This window comes from Salmo salar, chromosome 11, assembly GCF_965601325.2.
Source record: "Salmo salar chromosome 11, fSalSal1, whole genome shotgun sequence".
In the NCBI taxonomy this organism is placed as follows: domain Eukaryota; kingdom Metazoa; phylum Chordata; class Actinopteri; order Salmoniformes; family Salmonidae; genus Salmo; species Salmo salar.
Window position 1 is genome coordinate 19,997,132 of NC_138301.1, and position 27,083 is coordinate 20,024,214.

General features: G+C 42.5%; 1 protein-coding gene across 3 annotated transcripts in view; it reads left to right on the top strand.

Moving 5' to 3' along the window:
- The window catches only part of nfat5b (nuclear factor of activated T cells 5b), a 64,530-nt gene extending 39,907 nt beyond the window's left edge, over window positions 1–24,623 (top strand). For 2 of the 3 annotated variants that reach the window (XM_014126660.3, XM_014126662.3), the window contains exons 3-14: window positions 10,207–10,864; window positions 12,106–12,295; window positions 13,201–13,391; window positions 13,566–13,738; window positions 14,899–15,033; window positions 15,152–15,204; window positions 15,854–15,986; window positions 16,614–16,682; window positions 16,831–16,934; window positions 17,078–19,022; window positions 19,175–19,431; window positions 19,637–24,623. In XM_014126660.3, the coding sequence (XP_013982135.2) occupies window positions 10,207–10,864; window positions 12,106–12,295; window positions 13,201–13,391; window positions 13,566–13,738; window positions 14,899–15,033; window positions 15,152–15,204; window positions 15,854–15,986; window positions 16,614–16,682; window positions 16,831–16,934; window positions 17,078–19,022; window positions 19,175–19,413 (3,890 nt within the window). In that variant the 3' untranslated portion in view covers window positions 19,414–19,431; window positions 19,637–24,623. Of the gene's footprint in view, window positions 1–275; window positions 9,596–10,206; window positions 10,865–12,105; window positions 12,296–13,200; window positions 13,392–13,565; window positions 13,739–14,898; window positions 15,034–15,151; window positions 15,205–15,853; window positions 15,987–16,613; window positions 16,683–16,830; window positions 16,935–17,077; window positions 19,023–19,174; window positions 19,432–19,636 lie in introns of those variants that run through there. The other variant, XM_014126668.3, reaches the window with a different exon arrangement.
- Window positions 24,624–27,083: the final 2,460 nt, after the last annotated feature.

The following is a 27,083-nucleotide window of genomic DNA, read 5'->3' on the forward strand; positions in this document are numbered from 1 at the left end:
TAAATGTTAATTAACCCAATATCATATTCAAAGGAAGAGAAAAAATATAAAACAAAACACCTTTTGGTTAAATTTGTCACAACCTGAACGTTCAAAATGCAATTCACTTTAGCTCTTTTTACTCTGCCCCTTACCAAAGTGCCCCGGTTTAGAGTGAGTTTCAGTAGAACCAGAAGTCTGTTGCCTTCGGACATCAGTGCTTCAATGCAGCCAATGCAGCCCTCAGACAAGGCGGGACATACTGGCTGTAGCTGGAGGAAGGTGAAGTATTTTTCAGTTTACATGAAATTTAATTTGGGACTGTAGGTTTTACTGCAAATTGGCCTTACTTCTTCTGGCTATCTCTTCTTTTCACTTTTTTTGTGAACTTTATTTTGTACCCCAAATCTTTGGAATCAAGTATTGAAAAAATACTTTGACATTTAAAATGTAGGTTTCTATTGATTCTCTGTCAAATGAGGACAACTCTTTAATTTTAGGCTGTCCAGCAGTTCAGGTTAGTTTTTTTTGGTCACTCCAGACAATTTTGCCCATCACTTTGGCTCTTTGTTCAAGTAGTTTCTCCCTCCCCGTATCCCTGCACAGCCTTCCTCCATTTGCCAGCCATATAGCTCTCTGCTGAAGCATCTCTGCTCTGGCCTTTTTACACCTTTACTGTTTTGTGCTGTTACTGTACTTTGCAGGGCGGGTGCATGCTGGCTGTGATATTACCCTACCCCCATCACCCATCCTTTGCCTGCCCTGCTACTTTTTATAGCTTGGCCTGGCTGTCACCACATCCCTGATGCCAGTGTCCTTACTGTTTAGCCCTATACGGCTGCACACTTCCATGTTCCTGTTCCTATCCCTGTTCTTATCCCTGTCCTACCACCCCTGCCTGTAACCTTAAGGCTTCATTACTTTTGTCCTGTTTGTCCCCTCCCCTGACCACTCTTCTTTGAGATATGGCTGAATGAAGATGTAGCATCACTCTAGGTTGGCTTCAGCTGTTATGTAGTAATGTTGGTGGTTTTTAGTCAACTCTTGCCATACAAAATTCATATTGCTTTTACTTTGCTGATTAGCGCTCCCTTTTTTTCTAATTGATGTAACATGTTATTGATTTCCATTTAGAAGTCTGGAATGGGCATGAATTATTTGTTGTCTGAGGTCAACTTTCTTCCTTGCCTTTCAGTCAGTCTATATAGTACTAATGCCAGGCCATTTAAGGGAGGTCATTTCAAGTAGTGCACTTCACAAGAGAGTGTGTTTTTCCGTTTTAAGTAGGTAATTGCAGTGGGAGTCTTTTTATAGGTGTACACCCATTAGAGAGGGAAATGACCTTATGTTACTTTTGCCCGTAATTTCATTCAGTTCATCTTTAGGAATGTTTGTTCAGTTCAGACCTTACTATCCCAGCCACTCCTTCTCCTGCTTCCCACCCATACTAAAGGGTCCGAGTTTGCTTGTGCCAGCTTAGCTTCTGCATGAGTTTAAAGTGGAAATGCATTTTATTTTACAAGCTCCAAAATGACACTCAGCCAGTACATTGAACAGCAGCTGATCAATATCAGAATCCACACACCTCAGCAATATATTGACAAGTGAACATACTCCACAAATGTTCTTCCTTTATTTGTTTCAATAACATTCAGCAAATGCACAAAGTGAATTGCTTTTTTTGTTGATTGGATACAAGTTGTTTTGCTATTAATGAACTTAACTTGCATTTTAGCTGGGCCCCACAGGCTTCGTGGTGGGTTGTGTGACTGTGTCTGTCTATCAGTAGTGAAGACATTTAGTCCCAAGGGCTCTTAACCCATCAAAATTCACCCAGGGTGTTGAGTAGGTCCGTCTACACTTTTAGACTTCTTACTATTTTAATTTATTGCATTTACAGTTTTTTGTGTTGTATTGCAACTGAGTTTTTGATGTCAAAGTTTGGTTTCTTTAATTCTGCATTTAAATGGTAGTGGAACACAGTGTAGAAGGGGGTGGGGTTAAAGGGACATAAAAAAAAACAAAAACAAATCTACATCATATTCATCTCCAGCACCACCCCAATATCAACATGCAAAAATTTTGCATTTCTGTGTTTTGTAGTAAAAAATATCAAAATATGTTTTTCCAATGACATCAACCAATTAGTAGGTAATGTCTACTCAAAATGTGTCAATTGCACGATGCACAACGATGATGTCATTGGAAACACTTATCTTCCTCCATCTTTTTTTACTACAAAACATGTTGGGGTGGTGCTGGAGATGATGATGATAAATATGACGTTGAAAAAAAAAAAGTTTTCCTTTAAGGGTAAAGAAAAGCAGAACTTGGGCTAGGATGGAACACGCAATGGTCCCATAGGTGGAGGCATGGGGCTTCGGTAATGCGTTCACAATAAGAGCAAATGTTCTATGTTTATTTGAAAATGTATTAAGTCTACGCTGTAATATACCTTGAATCCTATTGCCTCCATCTGCTGGGGCTGTGCAATAATCAAATTGGTTTTATAAGCATGGTGATTTGCAGCCACTTTGAGCATTTTTGTTAAGTGGAAATTGGTAGGGTTTGTGGAAAGAATAGCCTACATATATTGAATGATACTACTGGTACTACCATTTTATGGCCAAACCAAATAGTTCCAGTGCCTTCAGAAAGTATTCATACCCCTTGACTTATTACACATTTTGTGTTAAAGCCTGAATTCAAAATGTATTCAATTGTTTTTTCTCTCAACCATCTACACACAATACCACATATTGACAAATTCAAAACATGTATTTAAACATTTTAGCAAATTTATTGAAAATGAAATACAGAAATATTACATTTACATAACTATTCACACCGCTGAGTCAATACTTTGTAGAAGCACGTTTGGCAGCGACTATAGCTGTGAGTCTTTCTGTGTAAGTCTCTAAGAGCTTTCCACACCTGAATTGTGCAACATTTGACAAATGTTATATTATTATAAATTATTTTATTTTATTTTTTTAGCACTGTCAAATTGGTTGTTGATCATTGCAAGACATCCATTTTCAGGTCTTGCCGTGGATTTAAGTAAAAACTCATATTTAAGTAAAAACATTCACTGTCTTCTTGTTAAGCAACGCCAGTGTAGATTTAGCTTTGTGTTTTAGGTTATTGTCTTGCTGAAAGGTAAATGAATCTCCCAGTGTCTGGTGGAAAGCAGACTGAACCAGGTTTTCCTCTAGGATTTTGCCTGTGCTTAGCTCCATTCCATTATTTTTTATCCTGAGGTGGAAACTTTCCGTGGGAATTTATGGGAATATATTGGAATTAATGGAAGAATATGCAAATTAATATTAATACCATTTAAATGTAGATGTTTTTTGCACTGGATATATTTAACATATAATTATGGAGACAGAAACATAAACCTTTTACCTTATCATAAGTCTACATAATTGCAAATGATTAAATCATTCCAATGGAAATAAAAAAAACAATTTAGTTAGGAATTGAACTTTAATTAAATGAGTTGACTCTTCACATGGGATGATTTCACTGAACAACAAAAGAAAGGGAATATTGAATGATCCCCAATGATCCATTGCATCTCCCAAAAACGTTTTCAACATACATCTGTACAATGATAGTCTAGAAACTAAAGCTTTGGTTGTCTTCCTCTCAGGCTTACATGTCTTCTCCCTGGACCTCAATGTCCACCTCTTGAACATCAGACTCTGAGGCCTCATCTTCACTGTCACTTTCCTACCTTGTTGAGGATGGCTCGTTGTCAGGCTCAAATTTGCTCGGATGGCCACCGATTTTTCAACCCTTGTATTGGTCAGCCAGTTGCTTGCTTTGGTCTGTATGTGTTCCCAAACAAGGACCAGTTGCGCTCTGAGGCGGCTGATGTTGGTGGGATTTGGAGGATGATGGACAGAGGAAAGAGTCTCAGATTTACAAAGTCCCTTCCACCAGGTGGCTGATGCAATATTGCAGTCGTGCCAACATATCTCATCTCCATCCCAAAGCCTTTGCTTGGAAGTGTACTTCGCCAGACTGCCAAGAACCTTGCCCTCATCCAGGCCAAGGTGGTAAGACATGGTAGTGATGACACCATAGGCCTTTTTGATCTCTGCACCAGACAGGATGCTCTTGCCAGCATACTTGGGGTCCAACATGTACGCTGCGGCGTGTATGGGCTTCAGGCAGAAGCCTTCATGCTTGATCTATTTCAGAACTGCAGTTTCCTCTGCTTGGAGAAACGGTGAAGTGGGCAGAGCACTACAGATTTCTTCTCTTACATCTGCAAGGAGAGTCTGAACATCAGACAGGATAGCATTATCTCCCTCAATCCGTGCAATGGCTACTGCTATAGGTTTCAGGCTGCTTACCACTCTCTCCCAAAATATGTAATCCAGGAGGATCCTCTTGATGGGGCTGTCAATATCAGCAGACTGTGATATGTCCATTTCTTGGAGAGACTACTTCCCTTCCAGGAGACTGTCAAACATGATGACAACACCACCCCAACGGGTGTTACTGGGCAGCTTCAATGTGGTGCTCTTATTCTTCTCACTTTGCTTGGTGAGGCAGATTGCTGCTATAACTTGATGACCCTTCACATACCTAACCATTTCCTTGGCTCTCTTGTAGAGTGTATCCATTGTTTTTAGTGCCATAATGTCCTTGAGGAGCAGATTCAATGCATGAGCAGCACAGCCAATGGGTGTAAAGTGAGGGTAGGACTCCTCCACTTTAGACCAAGCAGCCTTCATGTTCGCAGCATTGTCTGTCACCAGTGCAAATACCTTCTGTGGTCCAAGGTCATTGAAGACTGCCTTCAGCTCATCTGCAATGTAGAGACCGGTGTGTCTGTTGTCCCTTGTGTCTGTGCTCTTGTAGAATACTGGTTGAGGGGTGGAGATGATGTAGTTAATTATTCCTTGCCCACAAACATTCAACCACCCGTCAGAGATGATTGCAATACAGTCTGCTTTCTCTATGATTTGCTTGACTTTCACTTGAACTTTTTTGAACTCAGCATCCAGCAAATGAGTAGATAAAGCATGACTGGTTGGAGGGGTGTATGCTGGGTGAAGAACATTCAGAAATCTCTTCCAATACACATTGCCTGTGAGCATCAGAGGTGAACCAGTTGCATACACAGCTCGAGCAAGACATTCATCAGCATTTCTCTGACTACTTTCCTCCATTGAGTCAAAAAAACTTCTGATTCCAGGAGGACCATGAGCTGTTGCTATCGATAAAGTGTCTGATTCATCATTTTCACCTCTAATAGAAGTAGAGGGACTTTTGTCAGAGGTTGCTTGTTGTGAGCACTGAGGGAACTTTATGCACTTGGCCAGATGATTCTGCATCGTTGTTGCATTCTTCACATATGATTTGACTCAGTATTTGCAAATTTACACAGCTTTTCCTTCTACATTAGCTGCAGTGAAATGTCTCTACACATCAGATAGTGTCCGTAGCATTTTCCTGTAAAGATTAGGAAAAAATGAGTAAAAAATAAAATAAATACAATTCCATGTACAGATAAATAGTTAAGCAGTTAGACAAACAACTCCTTTGTAAGCTAAATGTTTTAAAATTAAACGTATGGAAACAGGTTAATTAACACTCAGTTAGCAGGCTCAAGCAAGCTAAAACCCACATGGTAGCAAAAACTAACTAGCAGAAATTGTTAAAAATGATTTAAACACGCTTTGCTGTGGGCTACTATTTACTAGTTAACAAAAAATCACGTATCTCATATAAAATATATTCACCCCACCCAGTATTGTAATCAAAACTTACCAGAAAGCATGTAGTCCTTGGCTCAGACAGTGTAGAAGTGTGGTCTCAACAGCATCTCATTAGTGTGCAAGATCTTGAGAATCAGCTGTACATGTGATGGAAGAGTGCACTGTGCATGCACAGGGTTGCAATTCCTTTGAATTGGGGATAGTTTAACCAAAATATGCCACAAGACCTAGAATTGCCTTATGTGTATCCCACAAAAAACCGTTCACTGTTATAGCTAACTTTTTTGATGAATTTAAGCAACATTTTTGAAAGTTTCTGGAAAGTTTCTGACCCTTGACAAACCCTAATTGTGGCGTAACTACAATGTTGTTGATCATCCTCAGGTTTTGCCTATCACAGCCATTAAACTGTTTAAATGTCACCATTGGCCTCATGGTGAAATCCCTTAGCAGTTTCCTTACTCTCCAACAACTGAGTTAGGAAGGGCACCTGTAACTTTGTGGTGACTAGGTGTATTGAAACACCATCCAAAGTGTAATTAATAACTTCACCATGCTCAAAGGGATATTCAATGTCTGCTTTTTGAAATACTTTTTTCCCCCCATCTACCAATAGCTGCCCTTCTTTGCGAGCATTGGAAAACCTCCCTGGTCTTTATGGTTGAATCTGTGTTTGAAATTCACTGCTAGACTGAGTGACCTTACAGATAATTGTATATGTGGGGTACATATTCAAAAATCATGTTAAACACTATTATTGCATACAGAGTGAGTCCATGCAAGTTATTATGTGACTTGTTAAGCACATTTTTACTTCTGAACTTATTTAGGCTTGCCATAACAAAGAGGTTGAATACTTATCGACTCATGGGATTTTTTTTATTTGTAAAAATGTGAAAAACATAATTCCAATTTGACCTTATGGGTTATCGTGTGTAGGTCAGTGACAAATCTCAGGTTATCGATTTTTAAATACACAACAAAATGTGGAAAAAATCTACCGCGTGAATACTTTCTGAAGGCACTATATAAAATGTGTTCATAATATACATCATTTTATGTATGAAGTTCTCTAGCTTCAATCTATCTGTACTTTGTTCCTCTGGATGTCTCTGTACCAAACCTCCTCAGAGTAATTATATATGAAGCCTTCAACCTTTTGTCCCCCATCTCCCTTTGAATATTGAATTGCAATGCATTTCGTTAGCCAGGGTATTATGCACAAACGGAACAGGTGATAATTCAAACAAGAAATGAATCCTGAGTCAGCCATTTTGGTGGTTATAGCTGTCCTATTGGCCAGCTGTCTTTTTCTTTTAGAATGGATGGGCTCCTATTGAACAGGATGTCTTCATTAGCACCTGGCGCTCAGCATTTCAAGGTTATCAGATGTACTGTGCTGTTTGCAGGTATAATAGTTTGTCAAGATCAAAAGGTTTAAAACCAGGCAATCCTTAACTGGCCCTCGTTTCCTGGACCCAGATTAAGCCTAGTGCTTTTTAGTCCAGAAATAGTCTTAACTTGACGTGATGATGACCAAAGACACATTAGGCTTTAAAGAGGCTAAACAACAAGGGTTAAAAGGTGTCTGTGATAAATGCCTCTTCTTGTGGCCAGGTGCCTTTCTCCTGTGATAAATCAGATTTCCTGATTTTTAAATGATTTATACCCTGGATAAAGAGATGCAGCAGTGCTCTCCTCCGTCCTCCCTGTAGGTGTCTCTGGGTTTTCTCTTCTTTAACACCTGGCTACATTTTAAACAAACAGCCTTGCGTGTTTAAACTAGAAGGCTAATGGGGGCGGGAGAGAGGGAGATTCTATCCAACAGTTCTACTGCTCCACAGCACAGGCCAAAAACAGAGGGATTTCATTCTCTCCCGCAGCGTTTGCTGTCCTGCTGTTTATTACACGGTTGTCTTTAGTTTCATTACACTAAAAGTAGGGCAACTCGTTTTTAGATGAGAAAAATATAGATTACCTCCCTCCTCTGGAGAGACAGCAGGACATAAAAGGGCAGTTGTTTGAAATGTGTACACAACTCACGGATGGGACAATTTACTCAGGCATATTTGCCAATGTACAGTAGTCTACAGAAAGCTTTTAGGCCATATAAATAGGTCAGGAGGAAGCAGAGTAAAAGCTGTGAACCTTTACAAAGCTGGAGGGGTTTACTGGACTGGGTTTCTTTGAGGCCTTTGTTTCTCCAGTTTCTGTGAGTGTTTTTAAGTGTGGTGAGAGGGCGCTCAAAGTGGCTGCAAATCATTCACTGTGGTTCCAATCTTAGCAGGGCCTGTATGTTTCTCATGTTTGTTACGCTTCCAAAAATCTGCATGAATAGCACATCATGAAATGTGTTTCATATTTAGATTTTCTACTTGTCATAATTTTGTAATGAACTAATCCTTCAGCATTTCAAAACCACTGTTCTGTTATGTTTATTCTTGTTTTTAAACTGATTTTCATTTGAAATTACATGGTTGTGAAAATGGAACTAGTTCTTTTGCATCCTAGGATCTGCATGTGGGGTCTGTGGGAGGAAGCTCACAGCTGCCATGGGGAACAAATGGCTGTCTTGCTGCCATGGGGAACAAATTGCTGTCTTGCTGGATCCCAATCTAACTAAAATGATTCCTGTCTTTTGAATAAAAAAATATAATCTATTGGGTAAAATAGGTGCTCCCTACCATCTACAATCAGGTGGAAGGTGTTTGTCTGTTCGCTAGATTGTATGGAATTCTGCAAACAGAAGCAATGTGCTGTATGTTTTGAAAGCATTCTTGTTCATCAGAGCATAAATGGATATATGGCTTTATACATTTCTTCTGTTTATCATGGCAACTCTACAATAAGTTCAATCAGAGCCACCAAAATTAATTCGAGAAAAATAAAAACCTATTAAAGCAAAATTGTGCTCCATGTTGTTGCACTCAGGTATGGTTTCTACATATGAGTGCATTTGGAATGGGTAAAGTGAGAGAGTTTGTGGGTGGAATGTAAAGTGACTGGAATTTCTTCATAGACAATGCACCACATTGGCTTGTAATGAGTCATAGATATCTGGAATTCTTCCGATTACCAACAAAAAGCTATCTTATTTTTCAGTTACAAGCACTGTAGCTACAGTTTTGAACGAAGTGTAACCTAGTTGCATCGCTTTTTATTTTTTATTGTTTTTATAGACATGTTGAATTTACGGTATCGATAAAGGTTTTACAAATTAGGGTAGCTTGTCTGCCTGTCCTCTCACTCCTCTCCCTTCTCCTGCAACAGTCTTCAGGATTTCACCACCATGCTCAGACCTTAGCTAGGCCCTTAGGCCACCAAGGCTTCCCTTTCTGCCATTATATAATCTCTAGTATACTGTCAATGTAATGCTTTATTTCTTACCATGGGGGTGTCATAAGCTTTCTCCAGCTCCATGTTTTTGTTGCCCTTTTATGCCAGGGACAAGCCCTACACTAGCCAAACAATCCAGTTTGTTTTCACAGAAGTGGAAGATGACAATCTACCATGCAGCATCTGCCATTTCACCTGCTTGAAGCTGCACTCTACTGTACCCTGCATTGAGGACCTGATAACTAGGAATGCTTTTGAAATGTACTCAACATTTGCTGTCATTTTCAACCCTGGCTAAGGTTTCCTAAGGTGTTTTAGGAGGACTTTCAGAAAAACATATTGATCAGGAATAGAACGAGACCCTTGAATGACGGTTCCATTTTCACAAATACGATTTGTTCAACGTAGTTTTCTTTCTTTATTTTTATTACATTTGAATGTTCAGCTCTTATTGCTCATTCGCTGTCTCGTTTTTATTCCAGGAAGTTCCCTCTGAAGCAGGGAGTGTCTGCATATAAAATGGTCTGCAGTTCTCTGCTTCATAGGTCAGAAGCTTGTTTATCTTGTCTCTGTGGCTACGCTCAGTCCCAACTAAATTGTTTGAACCTGTATGAGAAAAAGCTCCATTTGGCACGCATCATCTTACACACCAGATAATCTTAATTTCATTTGAACATCCCTCTACATGTAGATTTCCCAGTTAACTTCTGTTTATGGCAAATGCTATTGAAAATCAAGTCCCAGTGTCACTGAAAGATGGTTAGAGAATTGGATTACTGCACGTTCTGGGGAACTATTTTTTTTGCCGATTTGAATTAGAAACTCTCAAAGTATCAATTTCAGATACTTAGATATACATGTCAGTAGATTCATGACTTTTCATTTACATCATGTCCTGTTATAGGACTCTTTCCCACATTTACATTTTTTTTTTTGTCAGAACACGTGTACACACATACTCACCTACACACACTCACACATAGACACACTCACTCATCATGATGCAATAAAAGAAAAGTGAAAATTATAATTGGATGATCAAAGAAAGCAAAAAAAACGAGAAAACAACCATGCACAAATTTCGCTGCTTGAATGGGACTGCTAGCCAATGCTGGTTGAGATGCCTTTATTTACTCTCCAATTGTATACACTGTAGATGCCACCACCGTCTCCTCTTCTATGACCATGGGAGGCCCTCGCAGTGCTTTTCCCACCTCTTCCACCTCCACCATGCACTCCACTACTTCAGCCACCGACCAGACCTCTGCTCACACCGGCATCGCCGCTCCAGACGAAGGTGTAAGTAGCAGAGCGGTGGCCGACATGCTTGGAGCCGAGGGCGGGAATGGCAACAGTGGGAGTGCTGGTGGCGGCAGGGCTGGCGGCGAGAAAGGAGGGGCAGGATCCCTAGGTGGAGGAGGAAGAGGGGGGGCATCCCAGGAGGCCCAGCAGCACCACCAAATGACCCCCTCCAAACGGCGGACGGTGCTGAACATCTCGCCTCCGCCCGAGGACCTGTTTGACGACAGCCGCATGTCCTGCCAGGAGGATCAGCTCCAGGACTCAGAGCAGAGCAACAGCATCTGGATGGATGACTCCGCTTCCAACTTCAGCATCGTCAGCTCCAGCTCCTACAACGACAACACAGAGGTGCCCCGGAAGTCCCGCAAGCGCACCCCCCGCCAGCGACCCGGCCCCAAGCCTGCCTCGGCCGAGGAGGCCAGCATGGACGTGTTTGATGCAGACAGTGCCAAAGGGCCTCACTTTGTGCTCTCACAGCTGGGCTCAGACAGCAAGGCCTGTACCAAAGGAAGGTGGGTACCCCTAGATCTCTTTTACAGTGAAATTAGCCCATGTGGAAACCTAGCATTTACTTCCTTTTGGTCTGCAGAGGTAACTTTCCTTTCTTTTACATCTCTGAGATGGCTCTATGGACTTTGGTTAAGTTTCAGTTCTCAGTTTGAATCTTGTCGGGAGCACAGAATGGAAATCCATTTAGAAGTACATTAAGACAAGTTAAATGTCAGAGAAAGTGATTAATAAATTGAAAAACACTGATAGACTTGAAATTAGCAGTGGCCATTTACAACTACTATTGAATGGACATCTCAACAGAACTGTTCATTCTATATCTTGCCTGATTTTGAAGAGGTTTATCTAAATTTGCTCCATACTTATTCCCATTGTTAAGAGGTGTAAAATCACTTTACCACAAGCGGAAATCGTACCAAACCACTGGCTGAACGTTTTCCTCTTTGCTTGAAGAAGAGCTGGCAGATCGGAGGCTAGGGAGTGGCAGGATACCACAGCACAAACAATGGTCAGCCATGGTGAATCACACTGAGCCTCTTTGAAAAGCGTTGAGAAAGCAGAACATTAAATAAACCGATAAGTATGGATCCCCTAAGAGGTTCTGATGGACTCTGATTAGTAGTGGGCATCCAAACTCTGCATTGCTCACTAGTGTCACTGGGAAACCATGGCAGCTATTTGGGGATCCCTCACTAGTCCCCTGCTGCTCTCCAGTTCCAAATACCCCCTATGCTCCACCATACACACATACTGACTCTCTCTCTCTCTCCCCCCCCCACACACACACACACACACACACACACACACACACACACACACACACACACACACAGATATTTCCTGGTGGGGTCACAGCTTGGCTGGAACTTTGATAGTAAGTGGACGGTCTCCAAGTCCTGTCAAGTTCTCTTCCACTGAGAGGAAGCTTGGTGCCAACAGTGGAGCTGATCTTCCTCCCCTTACATAAATGAACACAAGGTGGAGAGGAGAGGAGGAGTGGGGGTGAGGGTTGCTGCCACTGTCACCCAACGCCAGGTTGTGCGGCCCTCAGTCCCCATTGATTACAAGGACACAGGCAGGGTTAGGGTTAGCAGGGGACAGTGCTGTGAATGAGTGAAAGGAAACAGTCCCCTGCATTAAATATAAGCAAGCGTATTGTAGTCAATGTTAGTGTTGCATGTTTCAATGTAGGTTATTTAGGAGCTGTTGGGCTTACACAGTAGCTAACCAGTCTGTCTTGCAGTTCGGCAGATGGCCCCCAAACAACCCATCAGAAAGGTGGGACCCTAGCGAGCCAGTTCCCTCAGAAGAGTGAGGGAAAGGAGCTGAAGATCCTGGTCCAGCCTGAGACCCAGCACAGAGCCCGCTACCTGACTGAGGGCAGCAGGGGGTCAGTGAAGGACCGCACTCAGCAGGGCTTCCCCACCCTAAAGGTACGCCTTAAACCAGAAACAGGACCAGGGGGGCTGGGGCCTCTAGGGCTTTTTGTGGACGGTCAGTGCCCCATACACGGGTCACTGTTTTGACTTTACCCCTTTGGAAATATGCCTTTATCGGTCCTTCACCAAATGCCACCATCAACCTGCTCCATACTCATTGTTACATAACACCTCTACATTGGGTTAACATGCTTAAGTCAGTGATTCAGTGATTGTCACAGGTTATGTAGAAACTTGTATACTAAAGTGATGAAATGTATCAACCCCAGGGTATTTTCTTTTTATGAAATAAGGTATTATAGCTAGCTGTTACAACACACCTTGGAAGGCAGCACTCGTGGTAGAGCATGGCTCTTGCAGCGCCAGGATAGTTGGTTACATTCCCATGAATGAATGACTAAGTCGTTTTGAATAAATGTGCCTGCTAAATGCAATATATTATATAACCTACATAAAAACAACATTTTCTTGTCCACCGAGAAAAGAGGCAACTATCGTTATTCTCTTGAAGTGATTACAACAGCAAATCGTGACTTTATTTGCATTTCTTTGTCATATCTCAGTATCAACAAAGCTAATCACAATGTATTGCATATTTCAAATGTTTTACTCTCAAAGTAGACAGCAAAACAGGCAGTTGTACAGTGGCAGTTCTGTTATCATAGAATACTATAAGATATGGAATTATCATCTTACTAAGCAGAAAGGTGGCACTGTATCACGTATTCACTTTTGTACGTTATTTTACCTGCACCCTTTTGGCTCTTGTGAAAACTATCCCTTGCACAATACATTGAACACTCAATTCTCTAGTGACTTACAAAAATAGGTAGAGTTGACTTTGGAGCAGCTGTGTTATTTTATGATCTGAGTGTTCTTTGTTTCCTTCTTGTCCTCAGCTGGAGGGTGTGAATGAGGCAGTGGTGCTGCAGGTGTTTGTGGGTAATGACGCTGGGCGTGTGAAGCCACATGGGTTCTACCAGGCCTGCAGGGTGACAGGGCGCAACACCACAGCCTGCAAGGAGGTGGACATCGAGGGCACTACTGTCATTGAAGTGTCCCTAGACCCCAGCAATAATATGACCCTGGCGTATGTATCTGCTTATTTTCATAGCTGTTGCAATTCTTTAAAATCACACATACTGGAGACTGCTTCTCTTAGTCATCCTCCAATGGGAGTGTGTTGGGGGCTGTTGCAGCAATAGCAGCTGGGGCCTTGTTCAGCAGGCCTGCCTGCCAGTCTAACAGCTGTGTGTCTCTGCAGGGTGGATTGCGTGGGGATCCTGAAGCTGCGTAACGCTGATGTGGAAGCTCGTATCGGGGTGGCCGGCTCCAAAAAGAAGAGCACGCGTGCCAGGCTGGTGTTTCGGGTCAACATCCCCAGGCCGGACGGTTCTGTGCTCACGTTACAGACACCGTCGTCCCCCATCCTGTGCAGTGAGTGGCTTTAGGTTATTCGTAGCATCTGCCCGCCGGAGTTCTCTCAGGAACTCTGTCGAGCTGAGAGGTGACGCACGTCACCAGGGGATTAGGGGGAGGGTAAAGAAGTTCATTCAGGGGGTTGGGTGGACAGGAGGAAAATGAAGAGGAGCTTGGTTCAGGACAAGGATGTCAATAATGAAGTCTCCATTGGGAGCCGTTACTGTCAAAATTCGACTGGATAGCCTTATGAGCATTTGTAATATAGGTTTGTTTTATTGTTTTCATCTCGTTTTTAAGTTTCAAGCTGAAGACTTGAACACTTTGAGGAGTTGATTCAGTCTAGAAGTTCCATTTCTAATGTGTTATGTATGCTTAGCAGACCATTTTCTAATTCAAGTACATTTTCAGAGACCATGTATATAGACTCTCTTCAGCTTCATGTGTTCCTCCCGTTGTGGGCATAGGGTGTGGCTGTGAGTGGCAAAAACAGGAAAGACTGCTCTGGGGTATAAGAAATTCTATTTGTCGGTGGTTTTAGAAGCAGAACTTCTCCAAAAAAAAAACGAGGGAGAGAAAGAAAGGGGGAAGAAAGAGGTGTGGACTTCTATTGTTTACAATGCCAGAGTGCAATCTGTCCAAGCGAACATTTGGCCAGAAAATGTAAAATCTAAATCTCCAGTGGCGTCTGTCTGTCTGTGTGTTGTGCTGTGGAGCGAGGTGGTGAGAGTGAGGAAGGCCTGTGAAAGCTGGGGAGGAGGAGTGGGAGGAGTCTGAGCTTGTTGTTTATAGAAACTTGAGGATTTATATTTGCCTGTGAGAAAGGGGGACTGCAAAGACAGTGTCAAGTTTACCTATATTACAGTCATTTTACTGTCTGGTTAATGATCATATACTGTAAAATAACAATCACATGCACCCCATTTTTTTAAACGCCAGCTCAGCTCACATTTTTCCTGGCAAAGCAATTAAAGCACAATTACTATTTCACAAGATTACATGTGTGCCTTCCAAGAAATCACAAGGTACTCTTGAGCAATTGGTTTAAGCTTTTCTGTTGGCATCCCCTGGTTCCTCTGAAAAGGCCAGCAGTTCTGTACTCGTGACAGAATACTAGTTAAAGAAGCTAGGTCAAGCAGAACTCAGAGCCTGACTCTCTGTTGGTGTCCTGTCTACAGCCCAGCCTGCAGGGGTGCCTGAGATTCTGAAGAAGTCCCTCCACAGTTGCTCGGCGAGGGGAGATGAGGAGGTCTTCATCATTGGGAAGAACTTCCTCAAGGACACCAAGGTCATATTCCAGGAAAATGTATCAGGTAGGTCTACACAACCAATTATTGTCTGAAATCCATGTCCTTACAGTATATGAATAATGAATAACTTTCATAATGACCTACCATACTAATGAAACCGTTTATTGTTTTCCCCTCTAAGATGAGAAGTCTTGGAAGGCAGAGGCTGAAATTGACATGGAGCTGTTTCACCAGGTAAATAAGCTTATTCTCTGCTTATTGTGGTCCTAGAATGATTCATGCTAATGATTTAACTGGGTGATTAGATAACCACAGCCATTTGGGATTTGTAGGTTCACATGTAATCATCTGAAATTGCTACTCACTCAGGGAGGTGAATGGCCTCATTGTTTTGTCACCTAATTACTTTGAGCCACAGTGGTAAGTGTGTCTCAACAGTACTGCATAAACCTTTGCCCTTGGGAGCCAGAGGGTCAGCGCTACGTTAGCTAAGCCTCAATCAGTTGTCTGAGCCCTGAGGTGTTAGACGTCTTTCACGTTATTCACAATTTGTAACCATGTGTAAACTATGTAAATCACCGCCACACCTTTTACTAGTCAGCAAAGTTAGAAAGGTGTTGCGTGTTTGAACTAGTTGATGACGTACGGAGTCTCCAGTTCATCTTCGGTGCCAGGATTATGTCTGTTGTAGCTGTCTCTCTCTTTCAACTCTACATTGTGCTGACATCGCTTGATTATTTAATCAGTCATTTTGCGCTTGCACATGTTTTAGAAGGGATGTTGACACGTTTGTCACATGACTTGATGTATGTAATTATAAGACTGGGGCTACTGTACATTTTTGTTAGCTAAGTGGATTTCTCTGTTATGCGTTTCCCCTCAGAATCACTTGATTGTGAAGGTTCCTCCATACCAGAACCTAGCCATCGCGTCTGCGGTGTGTGTGGGGATCTACGTGGTGACCAATGCTGGCCGATCCCACGACGTACAGCCTTTTACATACACTCCAGAACCAGGTCTGTGATAAGTCAATGAACAAATGTTCTTTTTTTACACCTTCTGTGCCACATTAGGACCAAAACAACGTTTCCTCAGAGCATGTCTTCAGCCAGTGTAAATTATAACCATTACTCTACCACCACTACTGTATTAGGTGGATATATCCTCTAGCCTGCTCTAAATTTACCATTACAGTCCTTGGTACACTTTACAGTCCACTCGGGAACAGGGGGTATTTGTCTCCTCCTTTTTCTCTCACATCACTTCCAGTCGTTAAAACGTCCTTTGGGCACTGTGGCACGAACTATCAATGAGCGAGCAGGAAATGACAGAGAAAGGAACTAAAACAATGAAACAAAACATGGAAGTGTAGATGATCCATCTAAAAAAAAACTTAAAAAATACCCTTCTATATACAGTATGCACTAAACATGATACCGGATTAGGCAGCACCCTATACAAAACTATCAAGTCATACAGATTTATTCCTGATTGTTTTTCACTCTATACAGTAACATTTCATATTATATTTTTGTATATGAAAACCTGACATGCAAACGATGGAAAATGAGACTGGGTATGAAGAATAAGGTCATCTGATTTGCATGTCCATAACTCAACCTGCTTTTCTGTGTACGTCTCAGTGGACATATCTGTGAAGAAAGAAGTTCCATCTCCAGGCAAGCCCTGCTCTTTTGATCAACGGATGAAAGGTATAGTATATCTCTACCATGCTGTGTACATGCTGTATCGTGTGTTCTTGTTTGTAATGCATAGGTGTGTGTGGGGGGGGTCAATGTACTCCTGTATCTTGGCTTTCAGTATGACAATATTGTAACATTGTCATTCACGCCCCCACAGTAATTGATGGTGCCTTGATGCCCCCAATGTTGCCTCTTGTGAAGAGAGAAGAGGTCACTCCAATGGAGGTCTCCAGCAATCTCCCTTCTGCTGGCGTGTTCAAGGTAAAAGCTCTACAAATGCATTCATCAGCCTTGGCTGTGATAATGCCTCATTAGATAGTAGAATCATATCCATATGAACCATATTGATCTTTCCCCCAATATATAAAAAACTAGCCGGTATCATCTGTTTTTTGTATTCTCAGCGGACCCCCGATGTCATGTGTTCGGCCCAGCAGACGCTGGACATGAGTTCCAACCTTCCCCCCAACAACAGCCCGTTCTCCAACTCCTTGCCGCGGCCTGCCAGTGACCCTGATGAATCCCAAACAGCAGTCTTCAACAGTGCAGAGGCTCTGAGCACCATACAGAAGCAGGACATCGCTCCCACCAACTCCTTCCCCGTGCCTGCAGACTCTCTACTCCAACCTGGGCCTCAGCAGTTCCTCCTGGAGCCCAGAGAGGGGCTGGGGCAGGACAGGGCTGGCAACAACGCTGGGGCAGTAGGGAGGCTCAGTCAACAAGTGGAGGCCCCTCAACCTGCCCCCCAGCAGCACCAGCTGCCCATATTCCCCCCAGACGATGTGGCCCAACTGGAACAAGCAGTGAGACAACTGCAGGCCAAAGGATACTGCAGCCAGCAGCAACAGCGACAACAGCAACAGATTCAGCAGCAACAAATTCAGCAACAACAGCAGCAACAAATTCAGCAACAACAAATTCAGCAACAGCAACTACAGCAACAACAACAGATTCAACAACAACAAATTCAGCAACAACAGCAACAGCAAATTCAGCAACAGCAAATTCAGCAACAACAAATTCAACAGCAACAAATTCAACACCAGCAGCAGCAACAGCAAGTGTTGGAGAACCTGCAGCAGCAGCTGTTTCAGTCACAGATGCCCATGCAGTGTGGCATATTCCAGGGCGGTTCTCGAGGTGAGAACACTGAACAGCAGGGTTCCCAGCAGGGCATGGTGCAGAACCATGGTTCTCTCTTTCAGCAGGCCCAACAACAACAGCAGCAGCAGCAACAACAACAACAGAAACAGCAGCAGCAAGCAGCACTCTTTCAGCAAGCCAATGAGCTCCTCTCCATTCAGACCAACTTCCTCCATCAGACCCCTTCTCATCCCTCTCCACCCCTCTTCCATAACCCCAGCCCCCTGGCTGAGGCACAGGACCCACAGGGGGCACTGTTCCACACTCAGAAGGCCTCTCCCACCCAGGAGCAGGTCCAGGCAACCCTCTTCCAGAACACCCTGACAGTGTTGAGTAGGACCAGCCTCTCCCCAGAGCAGCCCCCCTCTGCCGCCAACCTATTCCTCCCCCAGAGTACCCTGCCCAGGCAGCTCTCCGCTAGTGGCAGCCAGCAGCAGCAGCTGGCCTTCCTCAGTGCCCTGCAGACCTCTGCCACTGAGCCCCAGTCAGTGTTCCAGGCTCAGACCCAGCTTTCCCCCATCCAGCAGGGGACCCCCATGGAGCAACAGCAGCCCTCCCAGCCTCAGCCCCAGCCTCAGCCACCTCAGCAGAACTCCATGTTTCAGAACATCTCCCCTCATCCACCTGCAAACACTCTCTCTCAGACCCAGCAGCAGCAGGCCGGCCTACTGTTCTGCAGCAACCCCCTCTCCACTCCAGAGCAGGCCCCCAGTCTGCTTTTCAGCAGCCAGGGCCAGATGCCCCCCATGAGCAGCAGCAGCCTGAACTCTCAGGAGCCCCAAAACCCCTCCATGCTGTTCTCTCAGGCCAGCATGGTGACGGTTAGCCAGCAGGAATCCTCAGAGCCCATGGCCTTCCAGGACCAGAGCCAGGTGGTGGGGAACCCCTCAGAGCCTCGCCAGCAGGGCCTGTTCCAAGAGCAGCAGCCCATGCAGCTGATCACCAGCTCCAACAATGGCCCAGAGCAGCCCGTCTCCCTCTTCATGCCCCAATCCAACATGGCTGCCCTGCAGGGTTGCATGGCTTCCCAGGAGCTCCCGCAGACAGGCATCTTCAGCACCCAGAATGGGGTGGCAGGCCTGCAGACCACCACCTCCTCCCCCGTGCAGCAGCCAGGGTCTCTGTTCCAGACAGCAGTCAGTGGGACCCTCAACCAGCCCAGCGAGGCCCAGCAGCCAGGCCTCTTCCTCTTTGGGATTCAGAATGGTAAGGATTCATGATTAAGATTTCTGTCCTTTTATCAAATGTCAGCTTTTTTAATGTGCTCCAGAAAACAGTACGCCATCGTTTGGTTTTCGCTAACATTTAACATTTCATGTGGCATGTAGTCAGTGACTACCCCTTTCTTCCCCATACAGAGTGTGGCCAGCTGATAAACTCTCCTGGAACCACTCTGTCTGATCAGATCATTGCCATCAGTCAGTCTGGTCAGAACCAGAGAGCGAGTGAGGCCCAGATCCAGTCGCTGCTCAACCAGTCCATGTCTGAGTCAGGGAGCATGCAGAACAGCATGACCGCCTCCCAGAACATGGAGAAGATAGATGACCTGCTTGTCAGCCTGCAGGAGCAGGGCAACAACCTCACTCGCTCCTACTAGGCCTGCTATAGGTTTCAGGTGAATGCTCATCTCTCTATAAACATTTTAAAAGTTTGGTTGGCCAATGTGTTTAAAACAGTTGCACTTTTGTTGTTCAGTTTAAACGTTTTGAGGGTTTCAGAAAGCAGGATTAACCATTTTGAATTCTAATTCAAATTTTAATCACTGACTACTGTTTACATGCTCCTATGTCTTTAAAACGTGTAATTGCCCCTCCCTTTAGGAGCCCCGAAGACCCCCAGTGTGGACCCCCATTACAGACGGCAGAAGACCCCCCCAGTGTGGACCCCCATTACAGACGGCAGAAGACCCCCCCAGTGTGGACCCCCATTACAGACGGCAAAAGACCCCCCCCCCCAGTGTGGACCCCCATTACAGACGGCAGAAGACCCCCAGTGTGGACCCCCATTACAGACGGCAGAAGAATGGAAACAAATTCAACAGTGGGCTCCTGTCCAAGCTCCAAGTTACATGTAAGCCTCAGCGGCCTTCTTCTCCAAGGACAGTCTTCATGTGTAGATGCGCCACAGTGGCGCCGAGCGGGGTATCAGTCCTCCACTGCATCTAAACCTGGACCTCAAAATAGGACATAGGTTGTAGTCACCCCACAACTGCAGTGTGGCCAATGTATCTCACAGCTAGTCGCCTCCAGCTGTTAATGAAACATGACACTTTGAAATGTTTGGCTAACTCATCAGTTCTCAGAACAGCACTTTGCGGTGTGGTTTTATAAAGATGGTGGTGGAAGCTAGCACAGCATTCTGTATTCTCCAGGACCAGAGTGTGGGCTCACAATTGTTTATAACGCATTATTGTCCTTTTTATACGATATTAAAAGTATTTTAAGAAATAGCAAAAGAAAATATACAATTCGTGAAAAATAAACCTTTGTAAGATATTTTGACATTAGTTCTTTCAGCACTTCACAATGCTTTCATTTTGTGACCATTTACTCATTATGTTGGCCCATGCATATTCACTAGTCAGCTATTTATCTCTTCTCGTGTTTACTGGATGTACAGCTCGACTACTTTATTACTCCTGCATGTGTGTTGAGTTATGGTTTTAGTTTTTTATTGCTCCTTTCATGAAATACCAGTTTATCTTATTGGCAGCCATCTTCCCATTACCCATTCCTGAGAATAACTCCAAGTATTTGAGTATTACACCATGGATTTCTTTCCCTGATTAGACTCTGGAGTACGAGAGATGCTCTAGATTAGGGTCAATGTGGATCAAGATTTTTATTTTTATCCAGCCTTTAAATCATTCATTTCCAGACTACATAATTAAATAATAGGCCTACAGTTTGAATAAATCAGAACCATATATGCGTACCATATACCAGTGCGCACGGTTGTCTGATTGATGTAATTAAAGTATATTGTTATTTGTATCATTCTATGGCATGTGTAGATAATGTGTTATTTTGTAGTGATGTCTCCATGGCAGATGTTTGTATTAGCTCACACACGAATTAGACTTTTATCCATAGATCAGAGTGGAGTTTTCCGTATGTTTGACTTACTGTAAAACACCAACTCTCTTGCCTACAGTGGGACACCCCAGGACCTGAGTCAAGGCCTCAAGTCACACCCTCCTTTTTCATCTTCATGAATGGCCAGTTTTATGGCTCATATTGATTGGTGTGTTCATATTTGTCGTTTGAGACTCGCCATGTTTTGACAGGGAGAAAGTGGTGAAAGTGACTGGAGCAGTTATTTGTTTTGCCTTGACCATGAATGGTTGTTTGTAGTTGGATTATTAGTGTCAGGCGTGATATACAGATGTAGGATCTTAATTTGATCACTCTTTTGTTGCTGAGAATTTTCCTGCACTGCAAGAAATACAAACTTGTAGTTTTTCTTATTATTATTTGTATTTTATAATTTTTATATATATATATATATATATATATATATATATATATTTATAATTTTTATATATATATATATATATATATATATATATATATATATATATATATATATATATAATATATATATATATATATATATATATAATATATAATATATAATAATATATATATATATTGTACTTTTTACCCCCAATTTCGTGATATCCAATTGGTAGTTGGTCTTGTACCATCGCTGCAACTCCCGTACGGACTCGGGAGAGGTGAAGGTCGAGAGCCATGCGTCCTCCGAAACTTGACCCTGCCAAGCCGCACTGCTTCTTGACACACTGCTCGCTTGACCCGGAAGCCAGCCGCACCAATGTGTCGGAGGAAACACTGTACAGCTGGCGACCAAAGTCAGCGTGCATGCGCCCGGCCCGCCACAAGGAGTCGCTAGAGCGCGATGGGACAAGGACATTGTGCGCCGCATCATGGGTCTCCCAGTCGTGGCCAGCTGTGACACAGCCTGGGATCGAACCCGGGTCTGTAGTGACACCTCAAGCGCTGCGATGCAGTGTCTTAGATGCTGCGCCTCTCGGGAGGCATGTGTATTTGAGTTTTAAAAAGGTTTCTAAAGTTTGTATTTTTGACTTTGAAATTTCAGACTTGATTTTACCCTAATGAAAAATGCATCAACCCCTACAAAAATGTCCATTAATTATAATCCACAGAATAATTCACATTTCCTTTTGCTGCAGGATTATTTTTCTGCTGTAGCAAACTGGCTCAAATTAAGATCCCACACTTGTACTGCTGCCAAACTGGTTTGTGCTTTTATTCTTTACATGTGAATATTGGGCAGGAGTGGAGCCAACCGTAAGATTGTGTCTTGTTTTTAGTCTGAATCTGAGTATACGCATGACCAAGGGGCTGGTCTCTGATGACAACAAGAACAGCTTAGTTGAGTGCCTCCATCTTTCTCTCTTATTGTTATTGTCTGTTAGTGTGTGTTCTTAACATCATGACCTTTTATTCACTTTAAAAACAAGAAGAGTTTTTAAAATGGAGAGTATTTAAACTATTTTTAGTAATGTGATTGGTGGGGCCCCATATTCCCCATCCCAGAGCTTGAGCTGTGTTCTTTTAGATATTTTAAGGGACCCTACTCATGAAGAATGAACCGTTAAGTTGCTTTAGAGAAAAAAGCTGTCTGTGATTGGCTTTCTTCAACTCTTGTGAAAAACTAGTACTTTTGTTTCCAATAGTCATGAGTATTTATGTGAATTTTTTTATAAGATTTACAAATATTTTATCATATCTTTTTTACTGGTGTAGTTCTAATACATCTTTTCAGAAATCATATCTAATTTATTTGGTATTTTTTGTCTTAGATATTGTGTCCCACAATCATCTTTGTGCTACAAATGACTTTATGTACAAGTTTGGTTCTGATTTAACTCTGTAATTGTATTAATATTAGATATGTGGATTTGGCCCTTCCCCATCTGTTGAAACTGTAATTGGCAGTGTTCTTGTGTGTCATATCTGTCAGTGAAGCTTATCTTCTCCTTGTGAGGACAGGGATACAACTTTATGGTTGAGGGAGTTAAAATGTACCATGTACACTATGAGTCACATGTACTTTCCTGTGCATTGTTTTCCTCCTTAGATTTCCGTTCATATGCCAGGTTGAGATCAATTGTACAGTTTGTTTGTCCAAAGCTGATAGTTTAAGTCAAACCCTTGTGATATAATTTGTGAAACATTGAACCTATACTGTCACATCTACAACTTATTTCACCTCTTGAATAAGGAAAGTGTAGGAAGTTATTGGACAACTATGCCAGTTATAAAGCCATACAGACAGATAAAACAGCATCTATTAAATATTTGTTAATAGGGTTTACAAAAAACTCCAAACGAATGTGTTTGTTACCTCAACCCGAGCAGGTTGCTAATCAGGCCACCTTACTCAACATTGGACCAATTACAATGATAAAGTACATTCTTTATATATAGTATACATACAATATTTTGGCAGCAGCATGTTAATGTTTTGTGTTATGAATACACAATAAGATCATTGTTATTTTCAAGCATATTGAGGGGGAAAAAAATACCTATTTTCAAATGTAACCAATGAATATCCCAAATAGTATGAGCGTTGACAAAAGAGGAGGGCTATTTGTCAAGTAGGCTACATGTTTTACATTGATGACGACATGAGTCTTTGTAATTGAGTGGCGCTATACGTTATTATGCCGGTTATGGTTCCATTTACTGAAGACCTAAAAATGAACTACTTTTCCTACTCAACCAATGACTACAGAAATGCAGAGGTCACCATGAAAGTTATATTTTTACCATATTTGCACCCAGACTAACCAATGATTTATGACATCACAGTGTACAGCAAATATATTTTAGAAGTATTGCTCAGTACATTGGATGATATACTTGTGCCTTGACAAACTTTTATAGTAGATACCAGATTTATCGTGTACCATTGTTGCCTGTTTTATTCACCACTGTGACACTATTGTCAGTGGTTATTAGCCCTTGATAACTAGTATCTTGCAAGCCATAAAACTTGTGTGCTTCAAATGCTGTACAGAAATGAGTGACCAGATAAATGTATAGTGTTGTGCAATTTGTTGTGCATCTGATTTATTTTCACGAAAATGTTAATCGCATTTGTTGTTTAATGTAGGTGCAATTGAAGTTTTGTCTCAAACTGCTATGCAGCTTGATTCAATATAAATGTATATCTGTTACTTTTTTAATATAGATTTTATCTATCTAGCCTCTCTTGATTGTTCATTGCAAATGGGAAACTATAACAAAATATTGTAATTCTGTTAATTATTTATGTAGCTTTTTGAAATGGTATTGATACTGTGTGCCACTGGAATTTATTTTTATGATTGGGCTTATGTCAGTCAAGACAAACACAAATTTCACCTAATTCAAACAAACTTGTCATTCAGAATTTTTATCATGGGTGTTTTGTTTTTATTGTAAATGTCATCAGTTAGTCTGTTCTACACTTCTGTTTGTGTCCCCTTAACCTGTCAGGCTTTGGTTTGATGTGAAAGTCTGCTTTATTTCATTAGGGTTTTTTTCTGCTGGGGATAGTAGTGAACCTGTTGATAGCACTGACAGGTTATAGGTATGGGGAGTGCATATCACCTATGTGTTTTTAGCTACCATGTGAACAACCGTGAAATATTACCTTTGAAAAAATGAATCGATATAAATGTATTTTTGCTTTTGTTGGGGCATTTGTATACTCTTGCAATTATATTTATGTAAACCTGCTGGTATCTATATTAATAAAGATAGATGATACGTTTTCCTTTGTCGAGTTGATTTCCCCACCCTCTGTTTGGTTTTGGTTGGATTTTTGTATTGATCAACTTTTGTTTTTGCTCAGGAGAGACACAAAGACGCCATGAATTAACCATACCGTGAACGATTGGAAATGACAAAATCACAAGCACGTGAATTGAATTACGTTTGAAGAGTAATATAACTAATCATCAATCAAATGCATCATGGCCTTACCCTAGTTGTCCATCTGAAACATGTTTTAACATTATGAAGGGAGGAGAGCGAGGGAAGTAGAAAGGGAAAAACATGCTTGCATGCTCAGAAACCAGATGAATATGGTCACATATTCACATGTATTTTAATATTGTGATTAGAGATTAATAATTAGTAAATGATCTGTGTTCTTCAATGAAGATCCGGGTTAGGGGAGGGTTTGGCCGGGGTAGGCAGTCATTTTAAATAAGAATTTGTTCTTAACTGACTTGCCTAGTTAAATTAAAGGTTAAATAAATAAATATATCAAATGAAGACAACCCACAACAAAATAAACTCCTATGATCCCCCTGGTGGTCTGAGTGCAGTACTACTTTTGCGCAGTGTCTTCTGTGACTGATCCCCTTGAACACACTGAGATGTCATTGCGTACAGTTCAACGTCAAAATTTGTGTACGTGCGTTGATCTCGCTTGGAGCTGGAGAGGGTGGAGGGCCAGGATAGAAGTAAGGTAATGTGGTGTGGGGAATTGGATGGATGGAAATGGCCAAGTGGTGGAAAATCTGATAGAGGTATGCCTGAATGATGGCCGAGGGACCAGGATTGATGTAGCCACAGGTATCTAGTGCCATGGCAGGAATCTTGTGAGTGGGAGGTATGGGGGGAGTTGACAGTAGGGAGTGATCATTACCCCCATACTATGTACAGTAGGTCGGAGGGAGGTGGAGGTGTCAGTGGATGGAGTAGACAGGTGAGTGTTTGGAAGGGCAAAGTGGGATCAGGTGTCAGTGGATGGAGAAGACAGGTGTGTGTTTGGAAGGGCAAAGTGGGATCAGTTTCAGCAAGTGATTGCTCGGGTGGATATGAGCAGGTACGTGGATAGTATGAATAATTGAGTGGGGGCAACTACTGAGGCTGTACTTAAGAGTTCAGGGAGGAGAAAGAAAAAGGAGGAGGAAAGCAGTCCCATGGTGGACGGAGGAGTGTGGGGCAATGGTGAGGAGTAGAAACAGGGCATTTAGAGTACTGAAAAGGACGCATGACTTCCAACATCTGATTCAGTATAAGCAGGTCCTGGTGAGGAGAACTATCCGTCAGGCAAAGAGGTCATGTTGGCGTCGGTTCTGTGACACCATTGGAAGGGCGACACCTGTGGGAGAAGTGAGGTTAGAAGGGAGTGAAATTATCCAGTGGGGAGGATGGCCAGAGCGTTTGTCCAAGTGCATAGCTCGGCAAATTTGTCAGAGGAGGGGGAGAGAGAGAACGAGAGAGGAGCACCCAGGAGTGCTGGATAAGAGGGAGGATGTAAATGATGTGTTGAATGCACCATGGCAGAGGTGAAAAGGGCAATAGGCAAGGCTGGGTTATCTTCACCTGGGAAAGATGAGGTGTGCTATGTTATGTTTGCCCATCTTAGTGATGAGGCACTGGATAAGGTATTGGTGTTGTACAACAGAGTGTGGGAGGAGGAGAAACTACCAGGCAGCTGGAAGGAGGCAGTAGTGGTACCAATCCGGAAGCCAGGGAAAGACCCAGTGAGGCCAACAAGCTATCGGCCAATAGCTTTAACATCACGTGTGAAAGATTATGGAACGTATGATTACAGCGAGGCTAACTTACTTCCTGGAGAGCAAGGGGCTAGTATCACCACAGAGTGGGTTCAGGAAGGGGGCGGGGAACTATGGATACAGTGCTCTGCTTAGAATCAGAGGTCAGGAAGACTCAGGTGAACAAGGAGAATGTTGTTGTCTTTTTTGATGTGGAGAAGGCGTATAATATGACATGGAAGGAGGGGTTGTTAATCAAGCTTGATATTATGGGGGTAGGAGGAAGAACGTACAACTGGATAAAGGATTTCCTGTTTGGAAGGTCTATACAGGTGAGGGTGGGGAAGTCTAGCAAATCAAATCCAATTGTATTGGTCACATACACATATTTAGCAGATGTTATTGCGGGTGTAGCGAAATGCTTGTGTTCCTAGCTCCAACAGTTCAGTAGTATCTAACAATTGACAACAATACACACATCTAAAAACAAAAGAATGGAATTAAGAAATATATCATTATTAGGATGAGCAATGTCATTGACTAAAATACAGTATATACATATGAAATGAGTAAAGCAGTATGTAAATATAATTAAAGTGACTAGTCTTCCATTATTAAAGTGACCAGTGATATGTACATAGGGAAGCAGCCTCTAAAGTGCAGGGTTGAGTAACCGGGTGGTAACCGGCTAGTAATGGCTATTTAACAGTCCGATGGCCTTG